This window comes from Olea europaea, chromosome 13 (assembly GCF_002742605.1).
Source record: "Olea europaea var. sylvestris chromosome 13, O_europaea_v1, whole genome shotgun sequence".
NCBI lineage: Eukaryota > Viridiplantae > Streptophyta > Magnoliopsida > Lamiales > Oleaceae > Olea > Olea europaea.
The window spans coordinates 827,666-850,534 of record NC_036249.1 but is presented as its reverse complement, the minus strand read 5'-3'; the positions used below and the strand labels follow the sequence as shown (position 1 = coordinate 850,534).

The 22,869-nt window shown below is 35.1% G+C and overlaps 3 protein-coding genes across 3 annotated transcripts; all 3 read left to right on the top strand.

Annotated features, from left to right (window-relative positions):
• The first annotated feature begins 1,766 nt into the window (after nucleotides 1–1,766).
• LOC111407170 lies at nucleotides 1,767–7,088 on the top strand. Its single transcript, XM_023036499.1, has 4 exons — nucleotides 1,767–2,407; nucleotides 3,278–3,727; nucleotides 5,240–5,546; nucleotides 6,671–7,088. The coding sequence occupies exons 1-4, from the start codon at nucleotides 1,994–1,996 to the stop codon at nucleotides 6,805–6,807; spliced, it is 1,308 nt and encodes a 435-aa protein (XP_022892267.1). The 5' UTR covers nucleotides 1,767–1,993; the 3' UTR covers nucleotides 6,808–7,088.
• Nucleotides 7,089–10,684: 3,596 nt separating this feature from the next.
• Nucleotides 10,685–13,777, top strand: LOC111407169 (tropinone reductase-like 3). Its single transcript, XM_023036498.1, has 6 exons — nucleotides 10,685–11,063; nucleotides 11,292–11,408; nucleotides 12,288–12,422; nucleotides 12,718–12,844; nucleotides 12,927–13,027; nucleotides 13,189–13,777. Exons 1-6 carry the CDS (start codon nucleotides 10,932–10,934, stop codon nucleotides 13,336–13,338), a joined length of 762 nt encoding a protein of 253 aa, XP_022892266.1. The 5' UTR covers nucleotides 10,685–10,931; the 3' UTR covers nucleotides 13,339–13,777.
• A 2,122-nt stretch (nucleotides 13,778–15,899) lies between these two features.
• On the top strand, nucleotides 15,900–16,472 carry LOC111408146. Its single transcript, XM_023037947.1, has one exon. The coding sequence runs from the start codon at nucleotides 15,900–15,902 to the stop codon at nucleotides 16,470–16,472; it is 573 nt and encodes a 190-aa protein (XP_022893715.1).
• The last annotated feature ends 6,397 nt before the right edge of the window (nucleotides 16,473–22,869 follow it).

Sequence of the window (22,869 nt, the reverse complement as noted above, 5' to 3'; positions counted from 1 at the left end):
AAGATTTACTTTTCACGAAACAAGTAGTCGATAATCGGATTTTATATATATACATACGTGATAGAATTCATCATTTAAATTACAATGCTTCGAATTTCAAATCATGATATCTCCGTATTCAATATGGTTAGAGAAAAATAAAGTGAACTTGAAATGTCATGATCGATCCTACCATATGTGCATATATGACTATCTATCGAAATGAAAATATTTGTAATAGTGTTTTTTTAAAAATAAGTGATTGAAAAATAAAGAAAATTTTTTGATTTATGTATAATATTATTTTATGGAAGATTGTGTGGTTGAAAATAAGATAGAGAAAAATGAGCGATTGAAAAATAAAGAAAAAATTTTGATTTACGTATAATATTATTTTATGGAAGATTGCGTGGTTGAAAATAAGATAGAGAAAAATGAAATGTAATGAAATTAAAATTAATGAGGACCAAACGGGGGCTAAGACTTACTTTTCAAAAAACAAGTAGCANNNNATAATAGAATTCATCATTTAAATTATGATGCTTCGAATTTGGAACAATTCGAATCACGATATTTCAGAATTCGATATGGTTAGAGAAAAATAAAGTGAACTTGAAATGTCATGATCGATCCTACCATATGTGCATATATGACTATCATACCGAAATGTTTCTTGAATAAGCATGAATTTTATTAAGCCCCTGTTTGGCCCCCATTACGGGGAAAATTTAATGTATAGAATAGTGTTTTTTGAAAAATGAGTGGTTGAAAAAGAAAGAAAAATTTTCGATTTACGTGTAATATTATTTTATGGAAGATTGTGTGGTTGAAAATAGGAGAGAGAAAAATAAAATGTAATGTAATGTAATGTAATGAAAATCAAACAAGGGCTAAGCCCTCATTTGACCTCTATTATTTAAAATTTTAATGGGTGAAAGAGTTTTTTGAATGGTTGGTTAAAAAAAAAGAATTTTTTTTTATTTACGTATAATATTATTTTATTAAAATTTGTTTGATTGAAAATAGGAGAGAGAAAAATAAAATTTGATCTAATGTGGTCAAATGAGGGCTTAACGTGTGATTAAAATTAATTTTGAACTTTGAAAAAGTGGGAATTAAAGGAAAACAAAAGAAAGCCATAAGTCAGAAACACATCAACATCATTTATCAAAAATCAATGTGCCACCTGTATTACCTTTTTTTTCTATTATTTGGGCGAGCAGCTGTCGTCTTAGATTAAGCTAATCAGCGTGGCTTGATACGCGCTTACTAAAATGTATTAATCTAAATGAAACAATTACAGCACTGGTAATCAACCTTTGATACTTATAACAAATTAGTCCTCAGCCTTTTAAATATGAATGAACAGTTATTTAGTTTTATTAAATATTACGTGATTTCTCTTTATTTTCAATTAAAATGACACATTACCTTTCACACTCAACTTCTCTGCTCATTCACCATTTAAATTTTCACAAACTCTTTTCATTCTTTTAAGCCCTAGGGATCAATCGATAGAGTTAAGGAGTAGGGAGAGTTATTTATTGTTATCTTGATTAAAAATAAGGTCAAATTCATGATTTTAGCCCCCCCTCCCCCCCACACACAAAAAAAAAGGAATAAACAGAGACTTTATGAGGTCCAAGGCTGTAACTGATCGAGAGATCAGGGGCATAAATGTTCAGATTTGAATATTGGTGGTTAAATTGGTATAAGGTAGAGAGTTGGGTCCAAGGCTGAAACTCTCCTCTCTATATTGCTACTGTTGAGGAAGAGCGAGAGAGAGTTGAAGAATTCCTTTCTTAGAGAGACCGTGAGAGCAACATTTTTCTAATTCCACCCCAAGCGAAAATCTTTTATATAAAAAATATTATATTCCCAACTTGTATTTGAAACCTGAAGCATTCATTCATTCATTCAATCATCAAATTTTATGGTGCCCGAATAGACTTCTTTTGAATTCTCGTTTCTAAACTGTGATCGTGAAGCGTCATCATAAAAAAACTTCAAATCCATGGAAGAACAAGAGAGAGAGGCTTTCTTTTCAAAGAACACGGCACTTTCTTCATCAGAACATTCAAATCATGAATCCCCTATCGAATTGAAGAGTTACAGTTCAGGTCTCAAATGGGTATTTCTTGATTATTCTAGTCTATGGCAAGCTGGGCTTTCATGGTCAATCTTTTTTCTGCTTAATATCGGCGTTCCACTTGTATCCCACTTTCTTTTCTCTTGTTCAAACTGTGATGCGAAGCACCAGAGACCTTATGATACGATCGTGCAATTATCTCTTTCGGTATTTACTGCACTTTCTTTCATTAGTCTTTCTACTTTTGGGCGTAAATATGGCGTCCGAAAATTTCTGTTCCTTGATAAAGTGGCTTATGAGAGTGATAAAGTTCGAGAAGGATATACTCAGCAACTCCATGTAAGCTTTTGCATCCCTTTTCCTGATTTTCATTTTTATTATATGGTAATTCATTTCGTATCGATTTTGAGAAAATATGGCACAGAAAATGTTAGAGAAATATACACCTTTAAATAAAAATAGTCTTTATTTGAATCACGGATATTTTGTGTTAGTGGACGAAGATTAAGGAACCAGCTAGTTTCGCTACTTTTTCGACCATAGAAATATTTTATTGAATGCCCAGCTGGCCAAAAGACTAGGTTTTCTAGTTGAGATACCTGGTGAAATGAATCTGATCTAATTCCTTCTAATTCATTCCTCAGATTTTAATTATGCTTACGGATTTATTTCTCAACAGATAATGCGTTGAGGATCAAAATTTCATCAACCAAATAAAAATAACTCCTCAACTTTCTTTTTGACACCTCATCGATGTATAAAAGATTATGTAAATGCTGATGTAAGTATTTTCCTTCTTTAAAACGGGGGAATATTGAATGTTACTGTGACCTTTTGTGTTTTCCTTTACTTTTAGATTTTTTAACCTGCAGGGAGAGGATAATTCAATAATTTATAGAGATTTTCTTTAGTATAGTCAACTTATTTTGCATTTTTATGCCTAACTTCATTTAGAACTTGTTGAGTTTGATATGAACTAATGATCCATATAGCAAAGTCATTAGAGGGTTACTAATGATCCAATCAACTAAATGTTATGGGGATCATTAGATTTTGTTCCAAGTTTTTAGCATACTAAACTTGCTTTAATCTAAGTCTGCTCAGCATTCAAGCAAGATCATCTGATTTGTCTTTATTTCTTATTTTATCCCCCAACTGGAGAAGCATATTTGTTTTATGTCATAACATTTTACTGTTTGATTTCTGCAGAGATCACTGAAGCTTCTATCTGCTTTTGTTCTCCCCTGTTTTCTCGCAGATAGTGCTTATAAAATATGGTGGTTCGCCTCAGGTGGAACCCAAATTCCCTATTTGTACAATATCTACATTAGCAAAATCGTAATGTGCATATTGTTGATGAGTTCATGGCTATATCGTACATCCATTTGCTTTCTGGTGTGTGTCATTTTCCGGCTCACCTGTTATCTGCAAATACTAAGGCTGGAAGAGTTTGCTCAGGTTTTCAATAAAGAATCTGATGTTGCTACTATCTTGTTAGAACATCTCAGGATCAGAAAGAACCTTCGTGTTATAAGCCATCGTTTTAGAGTATTCATTTTGTCGACTCTGATTCTTGTGACGGTGAGTCAGTTCGCTTCCTTGCTCATCACGACTGAACCTAGCTCCCCAGTTGACATTTTCACAGCAGGAGAACTTGCGGTAATTAACATCCATTCCTTTATGTATCACAAGCTTTGTTCCTGTTGATTAATAAGTAGCTGCTGAATAAATGCAGAATCGAATTTTTCAATATCTTTTATTATCTTCTGGCTCTTATTTGCACTACAATCACCGTCATACTAGATATGAGGCATTTTCATGTATGTAAATATTAGTTTTATGTGTTAATATTTGATGATGACAATTCTGACTCCATTTTCACTTGAATCGCTGCAAAAGGATAAGAGGCTGAAAGGCAATGATGAAGTAACCTGTCATTCCCACCCATTTCCCACACCGTACTAACCCCTCGATGCGCTGGGATGCTTATTATTTCACTTTGAGCCTTGATCAACTTAAGCACAAAGTTTATCGGTCACTAGGCTTTTTAGTTTGTTTATCCTTAATAACTGTCTTATAGAGGTTTTTTGATGCGTGAAAACATTGTAAAAGGAGTCCCTGGCACTCAAGCAAGTTAGTCGAAATACTTGTCCACCTAATGATAGTCTAATACTGTAATATGTAATACCATGCATGCTCAGTACTATTGTCTCCAAAACATGTTTTAATTCTTCGTAATGAGTAACCTTATGATGATTGCCCTATATACATTGCTCGACTAACTAATCTCGTGTCTTTTTATTGAGTAACCTAAATATAATTATGCCAATCCATATAAAATATTTCCACCGCTGTTGTATACTTTGTGTAACAATTCTGCCTCTATGCCCAAGTAGTTAATTTACGTATTGTCCACTCTAGAAGAGCCTAAGCTCATCTTACCCTTCACAGATTTCTATCCCATTCCCAGGATTCGAATCTCTGACCTTTCACTTAAGTAAGACTTAAGTTGAATCTTGTGCCAATTGGACAAGTAACACATCAAACATTATACTAGATTTGAGGCATATTCATGGATGTAAAAACTAGTTTTACGTGTTAATATTTGATGATGACAATTGTGACACCATTTTTACTTGAATCGCTGCAAAAGGATAAGAAAGGCTGAAAGGCAGCGATGGAAGTCACCTGTCATTCCCACTCATTTCCCACACTGTACTAGCTCCTCGATGCACCAGGATGCTTATTATTTCACTTTGAGCCTTGTTCGAGTTAAGTACAAGGATTTGAGTTTGTTTATCCTCAATAACCGTGTTAGAGAGATTTTTTGATGTGTGAAAACATTGTAAAAGGAGTCTCTGACCCTCGAGCAAGTTAGTCAAAATACTTGTCCATTGAATGATGATCTAATAATACCAAGCATGTTCAGTACTACTGTCTCCAAAACATGCTTTAATTCTTTGTAATGAGTAACTTTATGATGATAATGCCATATATATGTTGCTTGACTGACTTCTCATATCATTTTATTGCAGTTATCATTACTCGACTAACTAATCTCATAACATTATATTGAGTAACCTAACTATGATTATGCCAGTCCATACAAAATATTTCCACCTCTACTGTATACATTGCCTGACTAACTAATCTTGTATAACTTTGTTGCAGTTATGCTCCATCACCTTGGTAACAGGGCTTTTTATATGCTTGCGTAGCGCAGCTAAGATCACACACAAAGCGCAGGGTGTTACATCTCTTGCAGCTAAGTGGCATGCTTCTGCTACTATGGAGACCTTTGATGGTTTGGATGATGAAACTCCTACAGCCCAGATTGCTTCAGCCCGGGCGACATATTGTGCTACTGCCGATTGGGATACAGATAATGAAGAAGGAGATGGAGATGATGAGTTGGATAATAAAAACGTGGTGCCAGCTCATGCAAATACTGTATCGTACCAGAAGAGACAAGCCTTAGGTAAGTATCAGCAATCTAAAAAGTTAAAATGGTCATAGATCTTCAAATACGCACCTCATGCGGCTGATTATGGTTGCAAATTTGTGCAGTGACATATTTTGAGCACAACAGAGCAGGAATTACAGTGTACGGGTTTATGCTGGATAGGACGTGGCTCCATACCATTGTTGCAATTCAGCTTTCTCTTTTTTACTTGAATCGCTGCAAAAGGATAAGAAAGGCTGAAAGGCAGCGATGGAAGTCACCTGTCATTCCCACTCATTTCCCACACTGTACTAGCTCCTCGATGCACCAGGATGCTTATTATTTCACTTTGAGCCTTGTTCGAGTTAAGTACAACGATTTGAGTTTGTTTATCCTCAATAACTGTGTTAGAGAGGTTTTTTGATGTGTGAAAACATTGTAAAAGGAGTCTCTGACCCTCGAGCAAGTTAGTCAAAATACTTGTCCATTGAATGATGATCTAATAATACCAAGCATGTTCAGTACTACTGTCTCCAAAACATGCTTTAATTCTTTGTAATGAGTAACTTTATGATGATAATGCCATATATATGTTGCTTGACTGACTTCTCATATCATTTTATTGCAGTTATCATTACTCGACTAACTAATCTCATAACATTATATTGAGTAACCTAACTATGATTATGCCAGTCCATACAAAATATTTCCACCTCTACTGTATACATTGCCTGACTAACTAATCTTGTATAACTTTGTTGCAGTTATGCTCCATCACCTTGGTAACAGGGCTTTTTATATGCTTGCGTAGCGCAGCTAAGATCACACACAAAGCGCAGGGTGTTACATCTCTTGCAGCTAAGTGGCATGCTTCTGCTACTATGGAGACCTTTGATGGTTTGGATGATGAAACTCCTACAGCCCAGATTGCTTCAGCCCGGGCGACATATTGTGCTACTGCCGATTGGGATACAGATAATGAAGAAGGAGATGGAGATGATGAGTTGGATAATAAAAACGTGGTGCCAGCTCATGCAAATACTGTATCGTACCAGAAGAGACAAGCCTTAGGTAAGTATCAGCAATCTAAAAAGTTAAAATGGTCATAGATCTTCAAATACGCACCTCATGCGGCTGATTATGGTTGCAAATTTGTGCAGTGACATATTTTGAGCACAACAGAGCAGGAATTACAGTGTACGGGTTTATGCTGGATAGGACGTGGCTCCATACCATTGTTGCAATTCAGCTTTCTCTTACACTCTGGATATTGAACAAGACAATTGGTATTTCGTGATTTTACTTGGTCTTCCAGTCTTTAATGAGGTTCAATCCTCTCTGAACGAGGTTATTTGAAATAATTTGGTATTGTATTAATGTTATTATTATTATTGCCTGACAGAGTTACCAACCTTTTGTGAGTTAATTTTAAATTTATATAGATCGTAATAGGTATTCTGTTGTATACAAATTACGCGAGCTTCTGTTAGGTACCTGGCAAATAAATGTATGTACATTCTTCTTCAAGAAGACTTTTAAGGTCAAAAGTTATGCAGATACGTGTACATTTCAAGTTGATTTTTTGATAAGTAATTTTGTGAGAAGTGGTTTCTTGGAGAACCTAGTCGACCAACCTATGTTTACACCACAACACAAGATGACACATCATTCAACGTTTCAAATTGGATCCTATTGGTAAATTTAATCGGTAGCGTATGGAATGGAATCGGGTTCTCATAGACCGTATTTATGTTTTAGACAACGAATTCACACTTATCGTATTTGACAATTACTTATCGTATATGGCAGTGCAATTCACCGTATTTGGTAGTGCAACTCACCGTATTTGCAATTCACCGTATTTGTCAGTTTACCGTGTATGCTAGTTAGCTCACTGTATATAACAGTGACGTAACAGCAGAGTTTTCACACTTTATGATAACTTAAACAACATGGATTTTGGACAAATTGTTTGTGTTCATAAAATAATTTAAATAACACAGAACTTGAATTTTCACAAACACGATTTCATATCCCGGTTCGTATATACAAATATTATCTGATTAAAACAAATTAAACTACTTGAATAAGAATGGTAAATTATATAATTTGCAGAAACATAAAAGCAGTATAAATTTCAGAAAGTTAAATAGAATCTGAAAGCATGCTAAAATAAATTTGGAAGGCTTATAATTCTGCAAATAATTAAAGCACTGGTATTTAAACTGGAAGCATATAAATTTGGAAATAAACTTTTAACCCGAGGCCCGTGTAAATACAATTTCCTAAAAACAGATTCACTCCCTCACTGTAAGTGCTTGAAGTCTAGCCCGAGCGTCTGTTTCCCAAGATACAACGGCAAAACCAGTAAAGTCTGAGCACCACAGAAACTACTCCGACGAATTGAGTTTGTGTTCGAACAATATCACCCCAAAATTATACTGGACAGAGACCGAGATGCAAATAGGAAGCGAAAATATGCAGAATGTTTTCCTCCTATTTTCATGTGGTTTTTTGTGTGTTTTGGAAGTGCTGGAAAGTGGCAATTTATATAAGTTTAAACCTGCCTATTAACTCCATAACAATAAATAATGGAGTTGTTTCAATTTCTGGGAGTTTTGGCAGTTTCAGGAAACTCAAAGGTCAGTTGAAGAAAGCAAAAAATTGCAAAACGTGGACACTTCAAACGGGCCAATTTTTTCTCCATTTGGTCCGACATTCGTGTACGCATACAAGTTTAAGGTCCGAAGGCAATTTCGGTCCGTGATTTGCACTCCCTGCGTGTGCACGTGGAGAGAGCCTCTATGCTACACATGATTATACCATTCCAATGTGCAATCTTATATAAAGTGGTTAATACTTTCTTTATTTTTCTATGTGGAACTAGACTTATTTTTCCACATAAACCATCTTCCAATGGTTATCTTTGAGCTCCAATTTCTCATTTATCCATTCATCAATTTGGCAAATAAATATATAGTTTCGATACTTTCATGGAGGAAAACAAGGATCAACTTTGATATTTCAAATTGGACCAACGGATCCCACCGAAAATTTTGCAAAGTGAGTCAATTCACTCATTTTTCCAACAGATCATTCTTTTCTTCAAAGGAAAGAATCAAAGATGGAATCATGCTGATTCTAGAAATGTCTTTCTATATACTTGTCAATGTTTTGACTATTCATGAAAATTAAAATGCAGATATTCAATCATTTCCATATGTAAAAGCGTAAAGAGGTGGAAAACATTCAGTTTTTAATTGTCCTTGTATTTTTTTATTTTTGGTCAACTATGACATCATTTAATCGTCCTAATTTTTCATGCATTAATTTATTTTTCAGACTTATAATCTTTAATCCATTATAATTTGTAAGTTGATCTTGGTAATAATATTTCCATTTGTTGTATTAATGGTTAAACCCTATTTCATAAATCAATATATGTTTTTGTATCACTAATTTTTAAACATGGTTCTCATTTTTCAGCCAATTGGACTTCAAATGAAATATAATTTATATATAATTCATGATAATTTATAATATAATGTTAAATAATATGATTACTTCTGTGTAAATATGTTTTTTTTTTTTCAAAAACCAATAATATATACTAATATTTTCAATTAATTATTGAATATGTCCTTTTGATTTACCTTCTTTAAAAAGAAAAAATTGAAAATTCTTGTATTGAGAAAATGAAATTCATATAGATGGATTCAAAAGATAATGGGGGAAAATGTAACGCCATTGGTGTTGACCTTTTTTTTTTTGAATTTCTTTCAAAATTTTAAATTATTTGTCTTATAGGTTACAAAGTTGTCATTAAAGCCCCATTTGACCCTTATTAAATTAAATTTCATTTTTCTCTCTCATATTTCAATTACACAATCTTCCATAAAATAATATTATATCTAAATCGAAATTTTTTTCTTCTTTTTAAATTACCCATTCTTAAAAAGAAAAAAACAACTATTTCACCCATTTTAATTTCAAAAAATGGGGCCCAAATGGGGGCTAAAAATAATCAATTAACTCCATCATAATATTTTTCTACATTAATTTATTACTCTTAATCTCAAGAAAGAGAATGAGGTCGTTTGAGTGTTCATTCTAACTCAATGTTGCATCTATTACATTTTGTGAACTACTGATAGGAATGTGTTGATTGAAATTTCAGGTGCATTTGATAGGGTCATAATGGCTCCCAGAACAAGTTATTTTCATAACTAATGAGAACTAAGCACTACTGATGTATCTATTTCATCATTGAATGGCAAAGAAACTCTCAATCACTAAATAAATAATTGGAGAATGGTGTCTATCTTTAATCATTAAATGATAAAGAGACTCATAATCAATAAATAAAAAATTGGAGAACAATAAAAGGCAAGCTTATGCTGGTGACCTCTATTGCAATTTGAAGGGATGATCGACCAAGTACGACCCAAGTGGTCTAATGAGATAAATAATAGTAGTGAAGTTGTTTTAGTACTCACGATAATCAATGAGCTAATAAATCATTCTTAATAGAGGTCTGTTTGGGAGCGATTTTTCCTTCCAAAAATTTGATTTTTTGATCGTTATTTCACTATTTCAGCCGTCATATTTGACTTCTTATTTCACAAGTGGAACCACACTTTTCTTCTAACGGTCAAAAATCAATTCTCAAAATCATTTCCAAACAAGCTCTAGATGAGTTTTGACACCATCATCAGATTGGCCTATAAATAATACTAGTCAATCTCCTTTTCATATTGTCAAAGGATCGGTTGAAATGTACAAGAAGCAGACGTTGGTTTAGCTAAAGAAAGTTGATAAAAATCAGAGGCAAAGTAAAATGGAAATAATTTCAGCCTATGTTTGATAAAAATAAAAATAAAAATTTAAATTTAAATTTAAATCAAAGTCAATGATTAGTTTTAATAATATATTTTGCCGGGTTCATAACTTTTCAACCGTCTATTTTATCAATTTACATCAAAATCTATTAAAAATTTATCCCCTTCTGATTTCCATTTTTTTAAGAATTCCTTACTTTCTAATCACATATTTTTAAAAAAAAATCACTATTTCATAATGTATTTTATCTCAAAAATGGAAATAAAACGGGGTTTAATTTTAATCTTACAAGTGCTTCATCACATAGATGTTAACAAAATCGAAACCAAACGGGACGAAGTAATTTTTTTCCCCAATTTGGTGGATATGGGGTGCATCGTATGCTTCGATATTTACAATGGTTGACTGGTGTGAATCTCAAGAAAATTGCATCGAAGGGTTCAAATTTAAGAATTATGATTTCCTACTCAGCATAATACTGTCAGCAAGTTCTTCTGCACAATACCACTGTTCTCCCCGTTGGCAGATTACAAATTTCGAATTTTTGTCTGAAACTAATTGTAAAGAAAAGAAAGAAAGCAAATGGAGAAGATTGGGAAGAGATTTGAAGGGAAGGTGGCTGTAGTCACGGCTTCGACCCAGGGCATCGGCTTCGGCATCGCGGAACGACTCGGCTTGGAAGGTGCCTCCGTTGTTATCTCCTCCCGCAGACAAGTATGCTCCAATTTCTGATTTGCTTAATTTTGGATAATTCATCCTCTAGGTCTAGGGTTTCTTACCCGCCATCAATTTTTATTTAATGGATCTTTGATAGATCTTGATGTTTGAATGTATTTGTGAAGATATCAGTGCTTAATTAACCCGGATATCTTGAATTTCGCTAACTCCATTTTTTTTAAAAAAAAAAATATTGTACTCATGTGTTTTTGAGGGATTTTGCAGAAAAATGTAGATGCAGCAGTAGATAAACTTAAGGCTCGAGGAATTGAAGCGTTCGGGGTAGTTTGCCATGTGTCAAATGCTCAGCAAAGAAAGGATTTGATAGAACAAACTCTTCAGGTATTAAAATAAAATAGTGTTACTATCTTTATTCATTTTTATCTCATTTTAGCTGAAATATGGAAATAATTATTCTTTTCTTAGAGAAAGCAATCTGGGCTTATTAGTCCTCACCACTGCTGGTTTCTTTTTGTAAATGCCTTTGATTTTCCCTTTCTTTTTTCTGGCATCTTCAGTGCGATGTATTGGGTAGTACTGACCGTGTTAAAAAAGTAACTTAAATCTTGTTCATTATAATACTTTTCAGTGCTGCGTATCCGCCGCATTCTTAAGTGCGCAGGATGATTAATTTGGTTTTCTTTGTCTTCATTTTGTTGTTGGGGTCGTCATTTAATGTTCCCAAGATCATATTTGTTGTAATGGACTTATGACCTTTGCCTACTATGATACTGCCCGTCTCATGTAAAATGTTGAGTCATTAGAGAGGACGCAATTTTTTTAACTTAAAATTGTATCTTCAACAAAGTGTACAAGTAATATGATATTTTGCAGTAAGATCTGTCCATTTAAGGTAATGTGTTTCAGTAAGGTAATTCGCGGCATCAAGACCTCAAACTTTGTTTTGTTTGATCTTGTTCTAATGTACCCTAATTGTTGTTTACGTTATTTCGACAATATATTTTCCATCCAGGTTCTGTTTGTTTCTTGCTTCAAGACCTTGTATTATACCAAACTCTTATAAGGCAATTGTATTTTATTTCCTGGTGACATGATTTAATTTGCCAAAACTTGTATCCCTCGTTGATGTCTGGTTTGTGCAATTACAAACTTGGACTTGTAATTTGGATGACATAATTAGGCTGAAACATGAGTTATCTTATTTGTGAACCTTACTCATATTTTTATTGCACCTTCATAGTCATCTTCACTCCTTTGCAGAGATATGGGAAAATAGATGTGGTCGTGTCAAATGCTGCTGCCAACCCGGCTGTGGATTCCATTTTGGAAACAAAAGAATCAGTCCTTGATAAATTATGGGAGATCAATGTGAAAGCCTCTGTACTTCTTCTACAAGTAAGTCTCACTACATGATTAAGTTCCAAGTAGTACATAACAGGTCGTAGAGGACATCAGGGGCATACAATCCATGGTTCTTGGTAAACGCAATCTTTTTCTTTCGACCTTGTTTTGAATTTATGCTATTCTTTTGCATGGAGGGCTGGATAGCATTGGACCGTTTTGAGGAAGAAAGAGAAGCTAAAATCTTGTTTATTATATTATCGAGTCCAATCTTACATACCAAAGATATTCTTAATGTTAGATTGTTGTAGCTTTATGTTTTTGATTGTGCATTCCTGCTGTGTGACAGGAGGCAGCTCCTCACTTGAAGAAGGGTTCATCCGTTGTTCTCATTTCTTCCATAGCTGCTTACCATCCACCTGCAGCCTTGGCTATGTATGGGGTGACCAAAACAGCCCTGCTTGGGCTTACCAAGGTACCTATCTTTCTGTCGATCTCTTTTTTAAGCAACTTTGTATCTTATTTGACTTTGCAATTTTTTTTTTTTTTTTTAAGGCACACTTGCAGCCGAGATGGCCCCAAATACACGTGTAAATTGTGTTGCACCTGGTTTTGTTCCAACACATTTTGCCTCATTCCTCACAACAGATGAAAGCATGGTAAGCTCTCAGTAACATCATTTTCCATCTTAACACTTATCTGATTAGAGGTGTGAATTGGGCCTTCCGGTACATGGAAGCATGGTAAGGCCAGGCATAAGCTAGTTTACACCTCTAGATCAAGTTCACGCACATACATGACATTTTGGTGCTGTTTGCAGAAGAAGGGTCTTGAGGAGAAAACACTGCTCAATAGGCTTGGAACCACGCAAGACATGGCTGCAGCAGCTGCGTATTTGGCTTCTGATGATGCTTCTTACGTTACTGGAGAAATTTTGGTAGTTGCTGGAGGAATGCCTTCGAGACTGTAATTTCTTCGAATCTGAAGCTATGAACCTTTCCGTGACAACATATACATAAAAACCTTACTTGTGTACTCGATGTCTATCACAGCTCCAAATAAAACATTTGCCTATAAGTTAGAAGAAGGCACCAAGATTCCGTCCAACAACCCTTGTGACATTTAGGGCATGTTGGTCATGCAGTGTTAGACCAGAACAAACAATATGCTGAACAAGACTTCGATTTCCATTTCACTTTGTAATACGTTGCAGTGTTGGTCTATCAACCTTGACAAGCATGAAATCTTCATGGTATTATGTCATGGATCAGCTGTTAATTATTGTGGTTTATCATATTCTTTCCAATAATTTTCAGTACTATATCTTTCACCAAGAACTGAGTTTCCTGTATTCTATGAATTCATGGGATTCTAGAGTTTGAAATAAACACCATTATATAGCAGTGTCATTTTGATTTGTTGAATACAACGTTGTACAAGTCTTTACTATGTAGACGTTGAAGAATCTATAACAGATTTTGAAAAGATCGAAATGTGGCCCCTTTTTCACTTTGCTCGGTATAAGAGTTATATCCTTTTAACTTTTTTGGATATATTCTTATCATCAACTTTTCATTAATGAGTACATACCGTCTTCGATAACAATTTTGTCCAAGAAATCCACTGGGATGCAAAATGATTTATCTTTTTTTTTTTTTCCACCATATTTTTTAAAATTATAAATGCAAAACTGAGAGAATTTTTTTACCCTCATGCAAACAAACAAAATATTTTGACTTAAACCATCATCAAGAATTGGATACATTAATTAATGAAATGTTTGAGATAAAAATTTCGCGAAAAATAAGTTAGTGAATATTGCAATTAACAAAGTTTGAGAACTCAAGTGCTTCAAATGTGGTACAGTATATAAAAATAATGGTGTGTATATAATTATTTTATATTTCTTCAATTATTTATTAAAGTACTACAATAACCATAGTTAATAAAATTTATTCATTTTTGATTATTTATTTTACAATTTTATAAAACTTGACATTTCATAAATATAAATTTTTCACACAGTTATATAATTTTACTGAGTCCATTATGTTATAATATTTTTTGATAATATTAAATATTGTTATCAAAGTAAAAATAAGGTTTATAATGCTATCTATTAGTAAATCGATTTTGTTACCAATGTTAAAAATGCCGTTTGAAACAAAAAGCTTACGGTTTACCAAACATTTAACCTCATTCTTATTTTCAGCAAGGTAAAAATTTGTCCCTTAAAATGACAACAATTACGACATTAAGTTAACCCTCAGAAGTAGTGTAGTGGTTAGGTTTTGGGTTTGCTCTTCAATGGTCACTAGTTCGAGTCATCTCAGGGCCACTAAGGTGAGTATTCGACTGTAAACTTTATAACCCCGTAGAATTAGTCGAGGTGCGCGTAAATTGACCCGAACACCTACGGTCATAAAAAAGAAAAAAGAAAAAAAGAAAAAAACGACATTACGTGACCCTACCTAACTTTTCCTATCTAGAAAGCTGGTTAACTTCTTGTGCCCATCCCATACAGCAAACCACACTGAGAAAATGTATTTCTTTTCTTCCTATTTTATTTGAATTTAAAAGACAAATTCATCCTTTTCCATCTAGTTAACAATTATTTTGGGCAGAAATCGTTAAAAAGGACACCAATAGTCAAAAATGAATGGCTGACTGCAAAATAAATAGAATAATACTATTTGACCATATCAGCGTTGATCACCCATCTATGTGACATTAAATATCATCGCTTCATTATACCAATTAATAAAAACGTGTTATTTTATCAAATAATCCCGTAACATAGACCTTTTGAGATGATGCATTAAATTGTTTTGATCACAAATACGTTATCAAACAACCCTTTTCCATCCCTATATATTCCAATAATGTCCAAATATGAATCCCATGCACAAAAATAATGGTGAAATTCAAGATTATTCTTAGCGTTTTCATTGAAGCCTTGCCGATGTTTGAGAGTGACCAGAGAAGCGGTAAACGGTATATAACATTTCCTGAATGGAGTCCCAATCTCCCCAATGGACCAAAACAAGAGGCAAATCCTTATACCAGAGGCTGCTAGGTGGTTACGCGGTGCCGACCCAACGCTGCAAAAGAAATCATTGATAATAACAAGTTAACATGAATTGTTGAATTCTCTGGTCTAATCAAGAGATGTGATATATCTTGTTTGTTGAAGCATTAAGGTTTAATTGTATTTATTGCTTTATATTTGACTTCTGTTAATAATCCCCTAATTGTTAGGGTGAGTTGTTAGTGCATTAGTATTTGAATTGGTCTAGACCACTAGCCACATTTTTAGGAGTGTTCGACGTGGAGTTTGTTTTCTGTTTTCTTTGTAAAAGGCTTATATAAAGCCACCGTTTATTGAATAAAAGAAAGCTTCATCTCCCAAACACAGTGAGTTATTCAACAGTTTAGTGACTGACTTAACAAGTGGTATAGGAGCCACCATCACGGGGGCCTGATTGAGAGTTCTAAGAATCTACAGTTCTTTAAGAGAGAAGTTAGCAAATCATGGCGACGGAGAACAACAGCTTTGTTCAGCCGGCGATTCCACGATTCGATGGTCATTACGATCATTGGGCTATGCTCATGGAGAATTTTCTCAGATCAAAGGAGTATTGGGACTTGATTGAAAACGAGATACTTGTAGCAGCAGAAGTGGCAATAGAGGCGCAGTGTAAGACCATTACTGATCTGAAACTGAAAGATTTAAAGGTCAAGAACTATCTATTCCAAGCTATAGATAAAACTATTATTGAGACCATTCTCAATAAGGAGACTGCGAAGGCCATCTGGGATTCAATGAGACTGAAGTATCAATACTCTACGAAGGTGAAACGTGCTCAGCTACAGGCTTTAAGAAGGGAGTTCGAGATTCTTAGCATGAGGGAGGGTGAAAAAGTGGATGAATACTTTGCCAGGACACTAACCCTTGCAAATAAGATGAAAACACATGGAGAAAACATGAAGCAGAGTGTGATCATTGAGAAAATCTTGACATCGATGACTCTCAAGTTCAATTATGTTGTGTGTTCAATAGAAGAGTCCAATGACCTCTCTACCATGACAATAGATGAGCTTTAGAGCAGCCTCTTAGTCCACGAACAGAGGATGCACGAACAAAAGGAGGAAGAACATGTTTTAAACATCACTAATTCAGAGACGGGTAGAAGAAGAGATAAATACAAAGTTGAAGGGAGAAGAAGAGCTCGTGGGAGTTTTAGAGGAAGAGGTCGAGGCAAGGGAAGGTAGCTTTTCAATAAAGCTCTTGTGGAATGCTTCAAGTGCTACAAATTAGGTCACTTTCAATATGAATGCCCTAGTTTGAGGAACGATGCAAACTATGCTGAGTTGGATAAGATGAGGAGATGCTATTAATGTCTTACGTCAAGATGATCAACTCAACAAAGAAAAATGTTGGTTTTTCGATTCTGGGTGCAGCAACCACATGTGTGGTACCAAGGAATTTTTCTCAGATCTTGATGAAAGGTTCAGGCAGTCTGTGAGGCTTGGAGACAATTCAAAGATGATGGTGATGGGGAAAGAAAATATCAGACTTCAAGTGGGTGGCATGACTCAGGTAATCACCGAAGTTTATTTCGCGCCTGAGTTAAAGAATAATCTTTTGAACATTGGCCAACTGCAAGAAAAAGGTTTTGCCATTCTAATTCAAAATGGGATGTGCAATCTTTATCGTCCAATGAGAGGATTAATTATGCAGTCCATAATGTCAGCAAATAGGATGTTCATTGTGTTGGCTTCAGTGATGCCTCAAGCTACAACATGCTTTCAAACTGTGACTGAAGACAACTCGCATTTGTGGCACAGTAGATTTGGACATCTCAATTTCAAGGGACTGAGAACTCTTATTAACAAGAAAATGGTGAGAGGACTACCAGTTCTCAAAGCTCCATTAAAGGTGTGTTCTGACTGCACGGTGGAGAAGCAACACCGATAAGTAATTCCCAAGATGAGCCTATGGAGAGCCTCACAATGTCTTCAATTGGTTCATGCCGATATCTGCAGACCCATCAAGCCCGAATCACATAGTCACAAAAGGTACTTAATCAACTTTATTAATGACTATAGTAGGAAGACCTGGGTTTATTTCTTATCAAAAAAGTCTGAGGCATTTAATGTGTCTAAGAAGTTCAAAGGACTCGTTGAAAGGGAAACTAGTAATCTTATTTGCTATCTACTTACTGATAGAGGTGGAGAATTCACCTCGTTGGAGTTTAATCGATGCAATGAAAATGTAATAGCCAGGCAGCTTACTACCGCTTCCACACCCCCAACACAATGGAGTGATAGAGAGAAAAAATCGCACCACCATGAACATGGTACGTAGCATGCTATCAGAGAAACAGATTCCTAAGGAGTTTTAGCCTGAAGCTGTTAATTGGACGATACATATATTGAATCGGAGTCCAACCCCAGTTGTGAAGGAAGTAACACCTGAAGAGGCCTGGAGTGGTAACGAACCTACTGTGCATTATTTTAGAGCATTTGGATGTGTAGCTCATGTACATATTCCAGACAGTCGAAGATCAAAGTTGGATGATAAGAGTGAGAAATGTGTCTTGTTGTGTGTAAGTGGGGAGTCGAAAGCCTATAGGCTACACAATCTAGTTTCAAAGAAAGTGGTAATTAGTAGGGATATGGTATTTATTGAAGATGAGACTGGGATTGGGGAAGAAGCACTGATGAGTTGAAAGCTAATGTATTAGAGTGGGGTGTTGAAGAAGAAAACAAGAATCAAGAAGATCAAACCGAATAATGTGTGAATGCTGAAAATGAGGAAGTAGAAGAATGAGGAGGTATCAATTCTCCATCTGACGAATCAAATGAAGAAGGTTCTTTGAGTCCAGTTCAAGGGAGGAACCAGAAGAGAGCTTTCTTGGATGCAAGATTATGTGTCAGGTGAAGGTTTATTCGAGGAAGATGAGATTGAAAATTTGATGATGTTCATTGCTTCTGAAGACCCCGCATCTTTTGAAGAAACTATCAAGAGTTCAAAGTGGAGAGAAGCCATGAAATTGGAGATCAAAGCTATCGAAGAGAATGGGATCTGGGAGTTAACAACATTACCAAAAGGAGCAAAGAAATTAGGGGTGAAATGAGTGTATTAAACCAAGCTTAACGAGAAGGGTGAGGTGGACAAGTTTAAGGCTCGCCTTGTGGCAAAGGGTTACTCACAGTAGCATGGTATCGATTACAATGAGGTGTTTGCTCCGATGGCAAGATGGGATATTATCAGAGTAATTCTCGCCCTTGCAGCACAAAAGGGTTGGTGTGTGTATCAATTAGACGTGAAAAGTGCGTTCTTGCATGGAGAATTAAATGAGGCTATGTTTGTCAATCAACCACAAGGGTTTGAAAGAAAAGGAGAAGAACACAAGGTTTACAAACTTAGAAGAGCATTGTACGTACTCAAGCAAGCTCCTCGAGCTTGGTATAGCAGAATTGAAGGTTATTTCATTAAAGAGGGTTTTGAGAAATGCTACTGTAAGCACACATTGTTTGTGAAAACTGAAGATGGAGGTAGGATTCTCATTGTGAGCCTTTACACAGATGATTTGATTTTTATTGGAAACAATGAGGATATGTTTGTGAGATTTAAGGAGTCAATAAAGAAGGGATTTGCCATGTCTGATCTTGGTAAAATGAAGTATTTTCTTGGTGTAAAAGTCATATAGAATTAGCATGGAATATATATCAATCAGAAGAAGTATACACATGAAGTGTTGGAGAGGTTTGGAATGCTGAATAGCAATTCGGTGAAGAATCCAATCGTTCCAGGGTTCAGATTGTCAGAAAATGGAGGAGGAGTTGCTGTAGATATAACAATGTTCAAGTAAATGATAGGCAGCCTCATGTACCTAACTATTACAAGGCCGGACTAGATGTATTCTATTTGTTTGATTAGTAGATATATGAAGAGGCCTACTGAAATACACTTGCAAGCTGCCAAAAGAGTCCTAAGATATTTGAAGGGAACGATTGAGCTAGGAATTGCTTATAAAAGAGATGGAGAAGAATAACTGGTAGGGTTTGCTGATAGTGATTATGCAGGAGACATTGATGATAGGAAAAACACTTCTGAATACACTTTCATGCTTAGAACTGGAGCAGTTTCATGGTCTTCGAAGATGCAACTAGTTGTGACCCTGTCCACTACAGAGGTCGAATTCATTGCAGCAGCATATTGTGCATGCCAAGGAGTTTGGTTGAGGAGAGTTCTTGAGAAGCTGAGACATACTCAAGTAAGTGTACAACAATTTATTGTGATAACAGTTCGGCCATAAAACTATAAAAAAATCCAATCATGCATGGGAGGAGAAAAACATATAGATGTGAAATTTCATTTTTTGCGTGACTTGACAAAGGAGGAAACTGTTGAACTGGTGCACTGCAGCAAACAAGAACAACTTTCTGATATTATGACAAAGCCTCTCAAATTGGATGTGTTCTTGAGGTTGTGTGATAAGCTTGGTATGCGTTCGAAGTTAGAGTAAACTAATTGCATTTTTGCAATTTAGTTTAAGGGAGGATATGTTGAAGCATTAAGGTTTAATTGTATTTATGCTTTATATTTGACTTCTGTTAATAATCTCCTAATTGTTGGGGTGAGTTGTTAGTGCTAATTAGTATTTGAATTGGTCTAGACCTCTTGCCACGTTTTTAGGAGTGTTCAACGTGGAGTTTGTTTTCTGTTTTCTTTGTAAGGCTTATATAAAGCCAATGTTTATTGAATAAAAGTAAGCTTCATCTCCCAAACACCATGAGTTATTCAACAGTTTAGTGAGTGATTTAACATTGTTGAAGATAAATCAAATTTATATTTAATATTTTCTTTCTTGACGTTTTGTAAAAGAGATTAATGATTTAAGATTGATTTTGTGTGTATAGAAATGCTTAGCTCATGTATCATATATGTTTATATACAAATTTTGTGGCTTCTTGAGGAAGAATAGCCCTTTATATGTATGTATGTATTTGTGTGTGTATATGCATTTTGAATACATTAGTCTGTAGACTATAGGTACACGAAAGTAATCACAGAACTCATACAGGATTTCAAAACTGGTGACGTGGCAGAGGAACAAGATCTAAACTTTAAAATAACAAATAAATGGAATTTTGCTGACAGCTTGATGTACAGCCCTCTCACAAAAGAGGGGGCCTGCATCCAATAAAGAAATCACAGCCCCCAACTCGAGTAGCAAAGCCGCAAATAAATGAACCAAACTGGGTTAACCTAAACAAAATCGTGAATTGATAAAGTTTCGGTACCATCTCCCCCAAAATATAGAGTTTGGGAACCCTTGCCACTCAGCTTTCTTCATCTCCGACCAAAGTTGCTCCTCCATCTCCGGCAAACATCCGACTAACTGATTGGCACGTACTTTCGACCATAGTGTGAAGACGAAAGCCCATCGCACCCTAACATCAAAATCGTACTTGAAGATGACTACAAGAAACCTAGATGATGAAAAAGGGCATTTTACTTCTTGGTTCTAAATTGGTTAGCTCATAAATTGGTTTCTTGCTTGAATTGTATTCTTCATTGACTACTTTATTCTATCTTTTCATGGAGATGGAACTTGTAAGATGTTGGTGTAAATTTGTAAATCTGTGAGAAATTTGAAAGGGGAAGAAATGAGAAACCTGGTCGGATTCGAAGGTAATTTTGTTGGTCTTATGACAATGAGAAAGCTGGAGAGAGAGAATTTCTGAGCATATGGATTTAGTTGTGTAACTTATGATACTATTTTTTTTCCATGTCAAGCATGTTAATTAATGTTAGTAGCAGAATTTTGCTCTTGCTTACATATAATTTGTAGGAAAAGAAATTATGAAAGATGAGAATCAAAATTTGTTGCTGACATGTGATAACGAAAACATACTGGACAATTTGAACATATTGGAGAACTAAAATCTAGGAAGAGATGTTGTGATTGAGCTTGTGGTGAGTGTGATGTTTAACAGTGAGAAAGAAACGTTGGACTTCTACAAAAGATTTGCTAACCCCGTAAGTTTCTAGTGAGGAAACAAAATTCGAAAAAGGGGAATGATGAAATTATGAGATATGTGACATTTTCGGAGAAGTTATGCTCATGTGGTTCTTTGAAGCCGTAACCAACAAATAAGACAAATTGTAAAGCAAGAATATCTGTATTTTCATATAGTCTCGAAATATGGAGAATTAACGAAGTGTACATCGGGCACAATCATAAAACAAGTCTTCCAAGCTAGGTTGTATCGATGTAACTGAAAATTGAGTGGAAGTGGGAAACAAGAGCTTGAAGTGAATGATATGACACAAATTCACTTGCATAAGAGTTATAACTCCGCAGTTGTGGCGGCAAACGGACATGAAAATATAACATTCGTGGAGAAGGATTGTCGGAACTATATCAAACAAGTAAGATCATTATGAATTGGAGAAAGAGATGCCACTGCAATACAGGTGTACTTTTCAAAGAAGTAAGAAAGGTCCTCGAAATTTTACTTCGATATGGACTTAGACGACGAGTCAATACTAAAGAATGTATTTTGGGCAGATAATAAGTACGATATGCCGTTCGTCTTTTTTGTTGGCGTGAATCATCAAAGACAATCGAAACTGTTTGGTTGTGATTGTTATCGAATGAGGACCCATGGACTTTTGTGTGACTGTTCAGAACATGTTTACACAACTTGAGTACATGCATGGTAAAACTCCCAATGGATTAATTACTAATCAAGACAGTGTAGTGCAAAATACAATCGACATTGTTTTCCCATTTATGAAGTATATATTGTGCTTTGAAATATCCACAGTCATTATTATATGTGAAGAACAATCGCCATTTGTTTCTAGTATCCCATTCGACCTCAAAAAAATTTTGAAATTTGTGTTTACGCCAAAGACATTCACGTTTTGTTTGACATTGTCCAAAGTAGAGTGTTACTTCTACAACTGTGACAAACTCCAAAATTATTTCCTCTAATTCTAATTGACAACCGTTGAATAAAAAATTAAAGCCACATGAATGCAATTGAATAATGAAATCCATTGCAACTTATGTTCACATAGACATAAATGGTCATGGATGACTCTGTCAAATTGAACAAATCATAACCAACTTTAAATCTTGACAATAAATGCTCCATTTCATATGAAATAACTGGATCAAGAGCGAACAAGTGCAACAATGAGGCATCTAAATTAAATTAGAGACAAAATGACTTGGATATCCACAAATAGAAAAGAAAGTTAACTAATTTACATTAGCACTGGAGGATGCAGGTCCGTTTGGCTATAAAGGGAGGTGAGTACAACATTGGAGATGGAGGTGAGTATGGTGCGGGGGCTGTAAAGAAAGGACCTAATTTTGTGTGTGGCAAAATAATGGGATAGAAATGCTTGCGATGTATGCTCTTTGTTGGGGTCAGCCGACGAAGATGGTAAGCACAACTCTTGATTTTGCTTTGAGTG

Coding starts and splice junctions, on each gene's coding strand:
- LOC111407170 (XM_023036499.1), top strand. CDS start 1,994: ATGGAAGAACAAGAGAGAGAGGCTTTCTTTTCAAAGAACACGGCACTT. Junction 2,408..3,277: donor GATATACTCAGCAACTCCAT/GTAAGCTTTTGC, acceptor TGATTTCTGCAG/AGATCACTGAAGCTTCTATC. Junction 5,547..6,670: donor CCAGAAGAGACAAGCCTTAG/GTAAGTATCAGC, acceptor AAATTTGTGCAG/TGACATATTTTGAGCACAAC.
- LOC111407169 (XM_023036498.1), top strand. CDS start 10,932: ATGGAGAAGATTGGGAAGAGATTTGAAGGGAAGGTGGCTGTAGTCACG. Junction 11,064..11,291: donor TTATCTCCTCCCGCAGACAA/GTATGCTCCAAT, acceptor GGGATTTTGCAG/AAAAATGTAGATGCAGCAGT. Junction 12,845..12,926: donor CCTGCTTGGGCTTACCAAGG/TACCTATCTTTC, acceptor TTTTTTAAGGCA/CACTTGCAGCCGAGATGGCC.
- LOC111408146 (XM_023037947.1), top strand. CDS start 15,900: ATGGCGACGGAGAACAACAGCTTTGTTCAGCCGGCGATTCCACGATTC.